General features: G+C 41.2%; 1 protein-coding gene across 10 annotated transcripts in view; it reads left to right on the top strand.

Annotated features, from left to right (window-relative positions):
- trpm3 (transient receptor potential cation channel, subfamily M, member 3) overlaps positions 1–14932 on the top strand; it is a 137838-nt gene that overhangs the window by 92128 nt on the left and 30778 nt on the right. For all 10 annotated transcript variants that reach the window (XM_020093874.2, XM_069523943.1, XM_069523945.1 and 7 more), the window contains 2 exons: positions 840–963; positions 10407–10479. In XM_020093874.2, the coding sequence (XP_019949433.1) occupies positions 840–963; positions 10407–10479 (197 nt within the window). The remainder of the gene's footprint in view (positions 1–839; positions 964–10406; positions 10480–14932) is intronic.

Raw genomic sequence — 14932 nt, 5'->3', positions numbered from 1 at the left:
AGTAAAAATCATCACACGCAGAGTAGGATGTATTATATAATTCTGCTTGTTCACAAAACTTGCCGTAGGAGATAAAATGGAGTCGACCGGTGAGGATGATTTTGTGGTCCTCTCACTCAGAACATCCATCTAATCCCAATTAGCTGCCAGGAACAAGGAGAATTTCATCTTCTCACCAAAGAGCTGTGAAGTTTCTGAGTCTAGTTCAGGATCCCAGTGGTCCAGTGTGATACCAGCACTGAGATCACACTTTAAAAAGAAAACAAATTTCTGTTATCCAATTGATGCTGAACAGCTCAAACAGATGCGAAAAGTGCATCAGATTGAACACATTCTTTTAAATGACAGGGCTAACATTTCTGATTGGACACAACGTGAGGTTGGATTTGGACGAAAACTACAAACTTGTTGTGCAAAGACCTTTAGTCCCCTAGATCAAACATATGCATACTATTTCATACATCGTAATGCTGAAGCAACAGTATGATAATATGTAAGAAATATTTTTACCATGAAAACATGAATTGATACAAAAGAAGAACTTGAAAAATTCTTTCTGAAATGATCTAATATGTATTTTTACTTACAGTATATTTGCCTCAGCATTGTTTTATAGCTTCATACTGTATATGCAGTTACAGATGAGGGTAAACTTGCAGATTCCCACTTCACCTCTCAGAGAAAATATGCAGAGAGTCCCTGTCAACCTTGGTTTTACCTACTGACAAATAAATCTAATTTGCCTGCTTCCCCTCACATTGTTCTTCCTCTACGTCCCTCTCTCTTACACCCTTCTGACATTTTCTTGTCTTTCCCCCCCCTCACCTCTGCTCCTGCAGCATAATTAATGAGTCGCTAAGAGACCAGTTGCTGGTGACCATCCAGAAGACATTCACCTACAGCCGCACTCAGGCCCAACATCTGTTCATCATTCTCATGGAGTGCATGAAGAAGAAGGAGCTGGTGAGTGTGGTTTTCATACATGTCCACATACACATGCTACGTACATTATTTATATGCATATACATCATTTATGCACATGTATGGTTGTATTTTTTAGATTCCCCAAAGAAAATATAAACAGTATATAAACAACCTTTTACTAATAGCACCAATATCAGCATAAAACTCTAACCCTGTATAGCAAAGCCCCAAAATGAAAATTATGTTAAGCAGAAACAAATGAAGCTTACTCAGCGTGAAACTTTTATTGAGGCAATTATTACCCCATCTTTTATGTATGACATGTAAAGCTAAGTGGATGTAAATGTATTCAGATGAAGTTCAGGACCAAATGGCCTCCACTTGAGAGTCTGTGCCGCTTTGGCCGTGTTTAAGTCAAGAAGCACATCTTGTCAAGCATGGCTGTCACACACATCCCTGTCCCCCGGGAAGGAGTCTCAGTCCCTTCAGCGAGCTGTCAGTCATATGGAACCCACCTCTTATTAATGCTCTTAAATGCAGTGGGTGTAGAGGTGATGTGCAGCTGCACTGCATCGAAACATTACACATTACTCGACGCAGGTCAACAAGAGACTCTGCTCGTCTGCTCTTTTCTAATCACTCACACGTTGAACTGATCTTTATAAAAACCTGCTGAATTGATATTTATGTTCATGGATAAACAGGGCATCACTTCTTCTGCAGCAATGAAGGGAAAACACTGCGTTGCATCATAATCTGCTGGCAAAGCTTCTCTTCTGTCTTCTCGTCTTTGAAACTGACAAATATAAATCTTGGGTGAACATGCTATTTCCTTCCTCTTCATCTTTTGGCAGACTAGAGGTTGACTCTGCACCTTTTCTGCCATGACCTTATTACACGCATTGAACTTCTTGGCTTTGACTCGTAAATAGCCATAAACTTTAGTTAACTAAACCTTTTTTGCGTGTGCAACAGCGTGATGCAACACTGGCAAGACAGCACATTTTCTGACACATTGTTCTTCACCAGGGGAAAAATACAGAACTCTCTCTCTCTCCTCTACCTGCAATAGGAAAGGAGTCAATCTCCTTTTTAGCAGGTTAAACCATGTTTGAAAAACCCACATATACCTGCTAATTTTGGTGGGGAAAAAATTAAAAGGGCACATGTGTGAATGTTTCAGTGGTGAAACTTTGCCTCCTGTTCTCTTCCAATCTGTGTAAGTGAGGGGGCAAGAAAACCATTCACCTCCTGTGGTGAAGCAAAGCTGCACAGTGGCTCTTTGGTGAACTTTGACCTTTGTGTGAGATAGGGAGTATTGGTACTGTTGGCTGCCAATGGCACTTTTCTAATGAATTTGTATTCACAGTCATTCACACACCCAAGCTGTATAGGTAGGTATTTATCTTGTGATACTCATCCCACTGTTTGTACAAATACTGCAAGTTAATCATTATGTTTCAGTTATTCAAATAATCATATTGTCACACAAAGAAATCAAAAGCACATGCTCACACAAACCACACATATACAGTATGTGCACACACACAGCACATGTCATATTTTTAGGCAGCCTAGCATTGGTCACAGTTGCAAAGCGTGTAAGTGGATTGATTGTGTCCTCAGTGGGGTTCCAGCGGCTGACTGATGCTCACACTGATGGATCCTCTGAACACAATACACCAGAGCAGAACAATGGCATGTGAATCATTCAGCAGGAGCAGCTGTAGAGGCCAGATAATCTGATGCCGTGTCTCTCCGAATATACCAAACTGTTACCTCTGCCTTCCAGAAACTGAGCACTCAAGAGTATTTTTGGCAACATCAACATCAGAGTTGGCCCCAAGGGTCAAAACACAGCGACTTTTTAGAATACACAAGATTTCACTAAAACACGACAACCCCAGAAAACACAGTGACATCTCAGAGTATGGAAAAGAAAGGACAGCACTTCTTGTTTATGAGAACTTCAGGTCCTGGGGACAGTTCAATGTCATCATTCTACTACTCTCAGCAGTGTCTTAAGAGACAAGGGAACATTTTAACAAAGGATGAGACGGCTCCTCATAAACAAAGGCCTTTTACATTTTCATAAAAAACAATCATGACATAATTTGAATGAAATCCGGTATCTTCTATGTGCAGGCTATCTTACTGGTAGTGTTTGCAAGCTTCTGACAGGAGTGCTGCGGACTTCTGGCACAAAATTGTACAGGAAGTCAGACAAGGTTGTGTACCTGATGTTGCTTGACTCACTATTTTAAGACTACAGGAGATGTTTCTTAAGAAGAAAACAATGAAAGTGCTTTTCCAATCAGCACTTATTTGCTGGGAAGTGTCTAATTTACTGAAAGGTCAGCAGGGCATGCTCCCTCTGGTGGACCACAGGTCTAACTACTGTTGAACTTAAAGATGGTACAATTTGAAATGGAATAGGTCAGATTCAGTTTGACTCATAAGGATGAAACACTGGAGTGATGCAGCTTCTGAGTAAAACCTTATTCTTGATACATGTGTATGATCATAAAAAGCAGAAAGGTGGTAAATCCAAGAGTGAGACTGATAGTTGTATTAATGCGGCTGTACTACAATCGCACCTGATCTGCATCGAGTTTCTATTCTTCCTTAAAAACGTCTCTTTAGCACTTTCACAGATAAACAGTTTACCATCTGGTCTGTGGGACTGGATTTGGAAACATGTTTGGTGTCCCCTCTCTTACAATAAGGAAACAAAACATTGTCCTAGATGTTGAACAACCTATTCAGTATTTCTGCCAGTGAAGTAACTGTTCTGTTTCTGGTCTTCGTTCTTGTAATGATCGCGGATCTCACGCACCAAAGCCTTTTTGTACTGGCAATAACTTGCTACCCCCAGCAGGGCTACAGAGCTGTTCCTGCAGAATGAATAACAAACTCCACATGTATCCAGTCAGAGCTAAAATACCTTTATTACCTTTATTGAAAGTGGTGCTAACAATATTTAAACTGCAGATGAACATGATATTGCAGGGAACCTTGCAAAATGCTCTAACCCCCATAATGCAACAGTGCTCATTCTGCAATCATATTCATGTGACATTACATGAAAGTAAAACAATATGAGACCAAAGCACAAATGGATTCAAAAGTATCAGAAAAAAAATGATCTATCAAAATTTGAATCGAAAGCCAAGCTACAAAATTCCATTTGTAAGTATTAGTCACCAGTTTCAGCCTTTCTCGCATCCACATCTAACGTCTGAATGGATACTAAAAGCTGCTTCATGAAAAGTTTTACGCTTTGAAACAACTTAAAGACCCGCGCTGTAGGAGCTGAGGGACCTGGTTCACACATCAGAAGCATGTCAGACAAGTAGGCTGCTGCGAGATCACAAAGTGCTCTTAATACAAGTGAGATCATTTAAAAATCAATATGGAAACTGACAGGACTTAACAAAGGTGCAATGTATTCTCTCCAGAGGGATACAGTGAAACTATAGTATAAACCACAGTCACATATTGTAGAAACCAGTGTTTAAACTAAAGTCAAGTTGTGCCAAGTCATGTTAACATCCAGGTCAGAGGCTGGGTCACCAAACCAGGTTAGATAACATGTGTTGACCCATTCACACTGGCAGCAAATGCGTGTTTATCCTGGGTGGGTGCATCGGTCTGAAAGTGGGTAAGTGTCTGAGAGTGAGAGAGACAATGATAGTGTGTGTTTGTCTTTGTGCCAGTACGCCTGCCTGTGCTTTCATTTTTCTGGCTCCGCTGCACGAAAGCCAAAGAGTGGGAGGGAAAGAGAAAGACTAAAGGTGACTGGCTAGGATAATGTATGAGAGAGCGAGGGCGTGTGTGCATGTGTGCGTGTGTGTGTGCGAAGTCCAGAGAAGGACATGCTTTTTTCCTTATTTTCAGCTTGTTGGTTTATTCATGAAAACATTTTGTCCTTCACTTGTTTTCTGTTGCCTCTGCTTTGTTTGTCATACTCAGGTCTGTTTGTTTTATATCAAGAGGCTATAAACTTACAATCCTACGTGCACGCTGGAATTCATACCTCTGTGTTTTTTAAATTTGTTCAAGTGGAACAGGCAGTTTGATTCAGGCCTCAAAGCCATTTTTTGCTCTGATTCTTTCAATTCATGATTCCACATGACAGATGTTATCATTAACGTATTACTGTGAAGTTAGTAAGACAGTAAATTACAAAACTGAGAAGTGCTATTCACAGCTACAAGCCACAGCTTCACAAAACAATTAGCTAGATACGTGTTTGCATTCAGTTTAATTTAAGGCTCACGGCCCAGTAAAAAAATCTGCTCTGATAGATGATGCGTAATTAAGTCTCAAGTCAGATAAAATGGGGGTGGGGGTAATTGCAAAGCTAATCAATGAGTAATGATGTGCAAGTGCTTGAGTTTTACAGAGGGCTAGCTGATTTAGAATATATAGCTGATGCATTATGTAAGTGCAAGAGAAAGAGAATAGTAAAAGAAAGCATCAGCCACATTTGGATGAATTTGGATGAAGAGGGTAATTATCTTCATCGCGTATGTGCATCGCTTATCATATTTCTTTTATCTCTTTTACATAAAGGTCGTCATTACATGAATGTCAAACAGCACTGAAAAAACCATAGGCAGCGTGAGAGTCATTTAAATATCACCACACACTGTTGGCCTTTACAGTAACTTCTTTTTTTCCAAATTCAATTCTTGGTCTCCCGCCCTCGCCTCCCTCTTCCTCTTTAGGGTGGTGTGGGTGTGTGTGTGGGGAGGAGGGTACAAGATGACTGTCCTGGTATCTCCCAGCTTGGTATGAATAATTGAGCACAGAATAGTCCTATTATGTTTAATTCGGATTAAATATTGAGGAGGAACCACCAGGCCACAATGTTCCTCCCCCTCCCTGACAACAGATAAGAACTAGTAGGAGGAAGATGAGGAGAGCGAACAAGTGACTTAAATGGACCATGAGAGAGAGAGGGTGGGAGGGAGGCACAGATGGAGTGAAAAAGGGAGGGTGGAGGCAAATGAGAAAAGAAGTAGAAGAGGTTAAAAAATATTGTGGTTTGGATGAAGAGCAAATTTGAAAATAGGTGCAGAACCGCAAACAGAGAAAACTGAAGAGAGCACATGAGCAGCAGGGCAGTTTATCAGTACAACATTTCCTGAGTGGAGAAACCTTTTCCCTCACTTTTTTCTTTTAAGCTGTGGACCGTTAACAGTTTGGTTTTTTTCCCTTTCCTTTTCCCTTTTAAGCGCATGGTCTTTCAGTTTATAGGACTTATTGACATTTCACATGCAGAAGCAGCGAGAGAGTGAGGAGAAGAGCTGAAGCTGGAGCGCAGGAAATCCAAGCACAAGCAATGCCAGTGCAGGGATTTATGTGAGAGCCTTGCAAAATCTGAACGTGAGATTAAAAAGTAATAAAAACGGGGGGAAAACGTAGTTAATGGTTCATCCCAGAAAGTAACACAGGAGGAGATCATTTGGGAACCTCTGTGAGCTGTGTGTGTCACGTGTGCCATGTGCTTGGCATGTACATGCAGCAGCATCAGCAGGGTCTTTGCCTGTTAAATGAAGATGAATGTTTTCCAATCAGCTTCGCTCACTACAGCGTGAAGAGCAGTTTTCTGATCCTCTAAGCATGTAGCTTAGTGTCTCTGAAGTTGTGGCAACCTCCGACGGAGCCCAGTCATGCTGAGAGAGATAGCTTTGCCTCTTCCCTTTTCATTTCTCACACCCGTCTTCAATTTGTCAATAGTAAACCTCCCTCCTTCTGTCTTCCTTTGCTTTGCACATGATGCCTCTTTCATGCTGTCTCACATCTATCCTCCCGATTGCTGCCCCTCCTGAGCGTTTCAACTCCTTTCCTCCCTCCTCTATTCTTGTCAACAGAGATTCAGTGTGACAGACACGAGTCAGTGCCCTGTCGCTTGTACGTTGACCCTCAAGTGTCACTGAGGCTGAGTGATGTCAGAAATATATGGAGCATTTTAAGATATTGTAAGCTACAGTTAGTAGTGGACTGCATTTTATGTTGTGATGTTCTAGTCTCAGTGAACGTCACAGACCACCTGACAAGTCGCATTCATCCATTCATAAAGCGCTTCTTCATCGCATAGCATTCACTCACTGGTGCCACAGTCTTCAGGGGCAACTTAGGGTTAAGGGCCTTGCCCAATGACACATGACCTGCAGACTGGAGGAGCCGGGGATCAAACCCCTGACCCTCAGTGTGCTATAGAAATGCCATGGTGCGATCATTTCCCCACAGGGTTATTAACTCATGACAGCACTGGTGTTAATGATTACACTGGACATTTTACAAGAAAAGAAGGTGTTTTAATTTGCTGCGGGCAGCTTCTACTACTACTACTCCTACTACGCTTGAAGTCGTGTGCAGTGTTTCACTTTAATTGACCAAACTGTGGCGCTCCACTTCTCGATAATATATAAAAGATCTTGCACACGTTTTACACTGTTGCCCACCAGCAGCAGCCATGGGTACAGTTCTAAACTGACCTTTGCTTGTTCATGTTTCCTTCATTCTCTCTTGACATTTCTCGCTTGCTGTCCACTATCAATAAAAAGATGCCCACAACATATCTTTTAAAAACTATTGTTGTTCCACTGAACTTGTTTGCTCACAGTAAATACTAAGAGCACTTTTGCTTGAAAGGGACGATGAAAATAGATGGAGTAAAAGCTGTTTCTTAACCTTCACACACACTTATTGATGACTCAGTGCAATTAAATTAGCAACCTAGCATTGTCATAGAGGTTTTGTTTTAACGTATTATCTGTATTGTTCTGTATTGTATTGTAAGCTCCTGTGATAACAGCTAGCACATAACCGCAGGGTCACCTTGGGGGTGTGTCTGAATGAAGGGAAGAGGGAGGAAGATGGTGATAGCGGTGGTGTGACGTAGTACACCAGTGAAAGGTTGCTGGAGATTAGTGGTTGGGGGTGGGGAGCAGGGAGGGTAGAAAGATGATGGATGGAAGAAAAGGAGTGGATGGAGGTAAAGGTGCAGAGGCCTGAAGGGAGAGGGGAGAATAGAAACAAAGGAGTAACATCTTCTATAATCGTCATCTGTCCTCTATCACAGCGTCATCCACCTTTAGGGAACTCTCCATTCTGATGTAATGATACTACAGGCTCACACATGAGCACTCACTTAAAGAATATCGATAGCTGTGCTCTCTCTCTCTCTCTCTCTCTCTCTCTCTCTCTCTTCTTCCTCCTTCTTCTCCTCTGTCTCACTCTCTCTCTCTGCCTCTTCCTCCTCTTCCTTTCTTCTCTACTTAAAGAATATCGATAGCTGCGCTCTCGCTCATTCTCTCTCTCTCGCTCTTCTTCTCCTCTTCCTTCTCCTCCTTTCTTTGTCACCATTCTGGTGCAGATGTGGATCAGGGGGTAGATCCAGGAATTTTTTCCACTTTCGCACTGTGAGGCATTTTTTTAAACATTTTTGTTGATTTCTCAGAGAATAATTTTATACTAATAATAATAATATTAGATCTAGTGGATTTCATAAGGGAACCATTGGACCTTGGCAGAGCAATGTGCTCTGTTGAGTTATTTCTAAAATGGATTTAGTTCGAAAATCATGTTTGATGTTTAACGGCAACCTTTTAGAGTCGCAATGCACACACACAAAGAAGAAATACGTTTAAACACGCATGCTTGGTTAGGTCATTGTATCGCAATTGTGTTGGCGGATGGCTACGTAAATGTGTTGTTAACATTAGAGTGAATGCAAAGATGCATTCTTGCAAATAATAATGTAGCCGCTGGCCACGCACACAAATACATACAATAACTAAAAATATGAAAATAAACATTGTGACAACAGCTCATTGGTGTTCCCACTTGTGAAGACCTGAGCTGGTACCTTCACTCCCAGTGCACTCCTATTTCACCTCGAGAATTACCTTTTGATTACACAGGTGACCACCTCACACACACACACACACACACACACACACACACACACACACACACACACTTAGATGCGCTCTATTAGTGATTACATTTGCAATGCATAACACTGGGCTTAGGCGTTAACACAACGCCCTACTCCTCATTTCCCTCTCACAGGGAAGCCTAGATGTCATCAGCATATGGTATACAAATGATGAATGAGCCAACACAATAGACACTGTAAATCATCAATGTGAATTGAATTACTTTCGTGCATTTGGATTGTGTGAAAAGAGAGAGAGGGAGAAAAGAGAAAGATGAGGGTTAGACTACAGCATTGCAGCATGGCCCAAGGGAAAACAGCAGCAAAAGCAGCAGCCCACAGCTTCCCAGAGCTTCACCAAATGAAGCCATTTATAGGGGGGAGATGGAGAAGGGAGATGGGCTGCAGGGAGGAGAGGGAGGTGGAGGAGGTAGATGGGTGGATGGAAGGATTAGAGGAAAAGCTCGTCAGGCATTCAGAACACGCATTCTCCCGTACATGGCTCCCACAAGGTGCCCTTCACATGTGCACACGCATGGGTATGCACGTCCAGTCACGAGTTACCAACAAAGCCGGTGTACACACGTTTGATATAAATAACAAAACAGATATTCAGAAAAGCGGTCCCATTCCTCAGATTTCCCTCTAAGCAGACTTTGGCTTTCATCCACTGCACCATTAGTTCGTCTCTCGCAGGACATAAAAAATGCAGCTGAAGACTACACAGATGAAGACCTAAACTGGCCTCAGAGTCAAATATTTTGCTAAAGGCCTAATCTGAAAAACGTTACACTCAGCAAAAGGAAAAAAGAAGAAAATGATCTTCAGAAATGGAGAGCAACATTATTCATATTGATGTGATCTCCCTCTTTGTCATGTCTTTGCTCTTATTTTCTTGGTTGCCTTCTCAGACAGTACAGTGAAGCAGCTGTTTGGAGAGTTTAGTGGTGTTCCCTGCAGAGGAGGATAAGAGAGAAAATCTGGAGAGGAGATCATACAGTACCGCTGTTTTCAGACATGAACTCCGGAAACTGTCCAGAAAAATTATACGACAAGTTTTCTGACTTCTCATCTTCTTCCAGCGTATTCTACATGTATTGCACCTCTTTGTTTTTCCTCTGATTTGAGTCATTTGTGTGCTAGAAACTTCATCAACACACTCACTCACTGTGAACGCTATGAACATGTTTATCTCACCTCGGTTCATTTTCTGGACATTTTACTGGGGTGCTGGCAGAAGTTCTGCAAAATGTTTAGAGCCATTGACTCTGGCATTAGCGTTCACACCTACAGCCCCTCTGGAAAATGTCTGAATATGGCTTAGGCTTCAGTGCATGTCTGAAACTATAGCTTATGCTATATCAGAGTGAATGCTCTCCTCCCCTCTTCTCCGAGTACCTTGAAAGCAGTGTGTTATTTGTGTAGATTAATCTAATAAACATATTCACTCAGGATGTGACTGAATTTGTTTATGCTGTAAACCTCGATACATTCCTCCATATCCCCCTCTCTCTCTCTCTCTCTCATTCAGATAACAGTTTTCCGGATGGGGTCGGAGGGACATCAGGACATTGACCTTGCCATCCTCACTGCATTACTCAAAGGTGGGTGCGTGCACATTGCGTGTGTGTGCTGGAGCATGCTTGTAAAGTAATTGACTTCCATTTCACCACTGCCCTCTAGGGATGGGGTTATTTGGATGTTTCTGAACATGAAAAGGGGTGATGATGATAACGTTTCAGAAAAACTGCTGCTCTCCCTGTCCCAGTTTAAGTGTATGTTCAGAGCACACAAGTATGTTTTTGTTTTTTCGGTTCATAGCTGCGTAATAAAACAGATGTCTGTGCTTATGTTTTTCTCTCTCTCTTAAAGCTCCATTAAGCAATTTTGATCACTGCGAGGCAGGGAGACTCAAACACAAACTTGAGTTGAGTTTTGATGTTATATCAAACAATTGTTTACTTACAGATTTTGAAGAAATGTGATAGTGCCTCTATTCTGGGGGCCTCTTAAAGGTCCAGTGTGTAAGATTTAGGTGAAAGGGATCTATTGGCAGAAACTGAATACAAAATAATCATGCTGATGTTTTCACTAGTGTGGAATCACCTAAATTGTATAGAGAGGTTCCTTTGTATTTAAATATTTTATATTTACATGAGGAGCAGGTCCTCTCTAAAGAGGCCACCATGTTTTTTTAGGTTTCCATAGGTTCTCTCTAATGTTTAGAATGGGAGGGTGAGGTGAGGGGTAGTCTGAAAAACTGATTGAGGAGGAACCACCAGCCCACAGATCCTGCTAACTTTTCCAGGATTACTAACCCTAGCTTTAAGTCCAGTGTTCTCTAACTAATGACAAAAGTATCTGTTTCGCGAATGATTAGATTTTTTCTATCACAGCACAACATGTACGTTTCCCCCCTCTGTATTCGAATGGATTCTGCCAATGTTATATACCATTATAATTAGTGAGCTTTAGGGGTGGTTGTATTTTTAGCCTCATAAAGAGCCGGGCTTGCTGTTTCCCCCTGTGTCCAGTCTTCATGCTGCGCTAATCTAACTGACAGCTGGCTGTAGCTGTGTGTAGTTATTGTACTGTCATCCTCTCTCATAACTCTTGGCATGAAAGTATCCAAGTGTATTTCACAAAATCTCAAACTACTCCTTTATATGTGAGCTGTTTGCAGCTCTACTAGAGTACGAGCTACAGTTTCAGACCATCCTGCAGTGAATCCAGGTTTCCAGCATGCTAATGAAAGCCTGTTATAAAAACAACACCTGCAGAATAATCCATTATCATGAACACAGCTGCTCATTAACTCTGCGGCCAGAGACAGATAATTACAGGAAGACACTTAAAGTCACCACTGAATTATGGGAACGGCCGTCTCTTTGTGCCATGTCAATGAATATTTCAGTGTAATTTGTTTTTATAAAATTAATTAATTTGGCCAATGTCCTAACCATACACTGTTGTGTCACATGACTTCTTATATCTCTGGAATGATTTAAGTGGCCACATTGAAGCTATAGAGTCCCACAGTCCAAGCTTGAAATGTACAGCAGTGTTTTGTGTAGTCATGGCACAGCAAAGTGTATGTGAAGATATACAGTCAGCAGCATAGTGCGATCCATATGCTGTAACACATTGCTCTGCAGTCATCAGCACCAGTACTGAATTGGAGTAACAAAATTGAAAATATGTCGAGTGTAGACAAAGCAATTAAACAAAATCTCTATTGTTCCTCTACCCTATTCCCCACTTCACTGTTTCCCATACATTCACCATCCCACACACACGCACACTCAAGGATCAATTTTTTCGATTGGTTGTTCAGTAGCTTGTATTGATCACAGTTGCTTTTGCGTCTTCAAGGAATATGACTTTGACTTGGCTCCCTGGAGTTTGCATGCGTATACTCTCACACAGACACTCATATGAACACACTCTTGTGCACGCGTATGAAGAAAAGAGTGAGTCCTGTGGGACTACTTAGCAATTCAGAGCATATGATTGACAATTTTGTAATTGTTCCTCAGAGAAAGATTTGCCTCTGCAGAGACTGAGGACATTAAACTTGAGTTTAGAGAGAGAGAGAGAGTGAAAGTGTGTTTTACATAATTTATGTGAAGCAGTGTGTAAAAGACACACACACTTCGGCACTTACGTCACTCCCTGGTCTTTATCTATTATGTGTTCTGCTGAATTCATGTGTTGATTTCTGCTACCTTTTCCATTCATTTATTTTCACATTTAAATAAATAAAGGATGTATTAATGAGGGAAGCAATTTAATTCAAAGGAACAGGAGGAAAAAATGGAAGGAATAGAAGGAAGAGACTGAAGAAGAGAAAGGATGACAGAGGAGGACTTAGGAAAGGGACAAAAATATTTTATGGAAAAAAACACAAGGGTCATTTTTCATGCAAGTCTCATCCTGTGGCTGAGTGAATGAGACGCATAAAGGCTTTTAGTGTTAAATGAAATCAGTCACATCCTGCCTGAGAGCTTTTTAAAATGTTTGGATTAAACTCCTTCGTCGAAGGAACTAAGATACTGCCTGAAGCTCGACAAAGCACGGCACAGTCAAGAATCTGCAGTGAACAGAGCAAAAAGCAGGGAGAAAAAGAGAGGATAAAGGGAGTGAATGTGTGAGCCTGTGTGAGAGAAAGTGGGAACAGACGGAGCTGAAGGGAAACTGCGGCCAAACCCACATGTTGTTACAGAGGGGTGTTTGGAGTAATTGATGATCTGCTGTCAGAAGTAGTCAATATCCTTCAGATCGGGTCCATAAAGTCAACTGACTGCAGTTCAACCTCCCAGAGTGACGCCGCAGGCTTTTAAAAGAGCAAGGCCGGCCCACCTTTTAATATAAACATACTGTATCTCCACTAAAGCTCTTATTAGGGGGCTGTGCATGTTATTAGACGGGCTCTGTCTAAATTTACAGCATTAATCTCCAGTAATGCTATTCACACTTTTAAGTCCTAGAGAGCACTGTGTAAAGCAATGATACTGCTGTGCTTATTAAAAGCTACACTGTCTCTTCTGCACACAAGAGATTCTCACAATCCTTCATACTTCACTGGATTTTGCTAAAGGCCAAGTTCGATTATTTCCTTATTGTTCTCACGTTGTTAAACTCCCAGTGTACAGGTAAATTATTCATGGGAACAGCAGACTGTGGTTCTCTGTTAGATCTCACTGGTCAGTCTCTCACAGGCCGACTACAGAAGATAAAATGCAGTGATGTATTACACTGAAGCTCACACTAGATTATGCAGTTAGATTAAAAAAAGAACAAACATTCACTTGAGACTCATGACTGAACTGATCGAAGGTCAAGGTCAATTAACAAAGATGTTTTTGGTTTTGTGAAAATCTCAGGGACTTCTTCAAATTTGGTACGAACACTATTTTGGATTCAAAGAGGAACTAATTACATTTTAGTGGTTGAAGATAAAGCTCAGGTTGACCACTGACCTCATATGAGTCTGAAAAGGTTTGACCACTGAAACTGCACTGGTTGGTGGAGGAGAACAACAGCAGTCTATTTTTTTTTCCATTCCAACAAAAATGGTTTCACTGTCACTTATAAGATGACACAAGATTTACGTTGTCCGGTCTGTTCACAGAAGTGACACGCAGCAAAGCTCTCACAGAGACAAGTCGCCATTTACTTTTTCCATCGTTATTGTCAGCGTGGCTGTGAATGCCTTTTCTCTTGCCCACGCTTCATTCAGAGTTCCACTGAGCTAATTGGATCTGTCTACAATGCCACTTGATCTTTTGTTTTCTGAGCTAATGTAGCTTTATTTTTTTCCCCTCGTGTCGAGGACCACAGTGCAGTAAATGATGTTTGCTGACACAGAAAATCAAATGAGCAGAGTTGTTATAGTCCACATTTTATGGAGCATTAAATTAAGTGTTACATCAAAGAGCAGGCAGTCATTGTCCAATTTAAATACATCTTCTTCTCTGCAGGCTCACATTAGGCTTCAGCCAAAGGTGGCAACAGAGACTTTATCTGTCTGTAGTTGTTGCACAAAGCCTCAAGTTCGATGAAGCCTCTGCAGCCCACATAAGAAGCCCTCAACTCAAAAAGCTACAAATCAATGCATTTTAACCATTGTTCTGTATGTTTATTCTGTCAGAGATATAACTCCAGTTCTCCCAAGATTGAGATAAACCTTCACTGTATCATACTATACCAACTATTAAGCAAGAAAACAATTAGCATTCAGCTAACATGAATAAGAATATAATGAGAAATGAAGAAGCAGTGATGACAAATCAATGTCAATATTCAAGCAACATAGAAGATTGAACAACGGAGAACTAGAATATTACACGCCTCCACCAAGCCCCAAAGGTCTTCTTATGAAATGACATTTAAAATCACCAGATCCAGATTTTTATTTGGACCTGCACCAAATTGAAAATGTTCATAATTATCAGTCCCCTAAACATGACCGATCTTTTTTATTACTCTCTGTGAAAATGTCAAAAACATCACAAAATCTTTTTTTTTTTTAAACTCTCCTGCTGAGAAACAAACAAA

This window comes from Paralichthys olivaceus, chromosome 4 (genome assembly GCF_024713975.1).
Source record: "Paralichthys olivaceus isolate ysfri-2021 chromosome 4, ASM2471397v2, whole genome shotgun sequence".
Taxonomy (NCBI): Eukaryota; Metazoa; Chordata; class Actinopteri; order Pleuronectiformes; family Paralichthyidae; genus Paralichthys; species Paralichthys olivaceus.
Note: the sequence above shows the minus strand (reverse complement) of the source record. Positions and strands in the feature narration are given on the sequence as shown.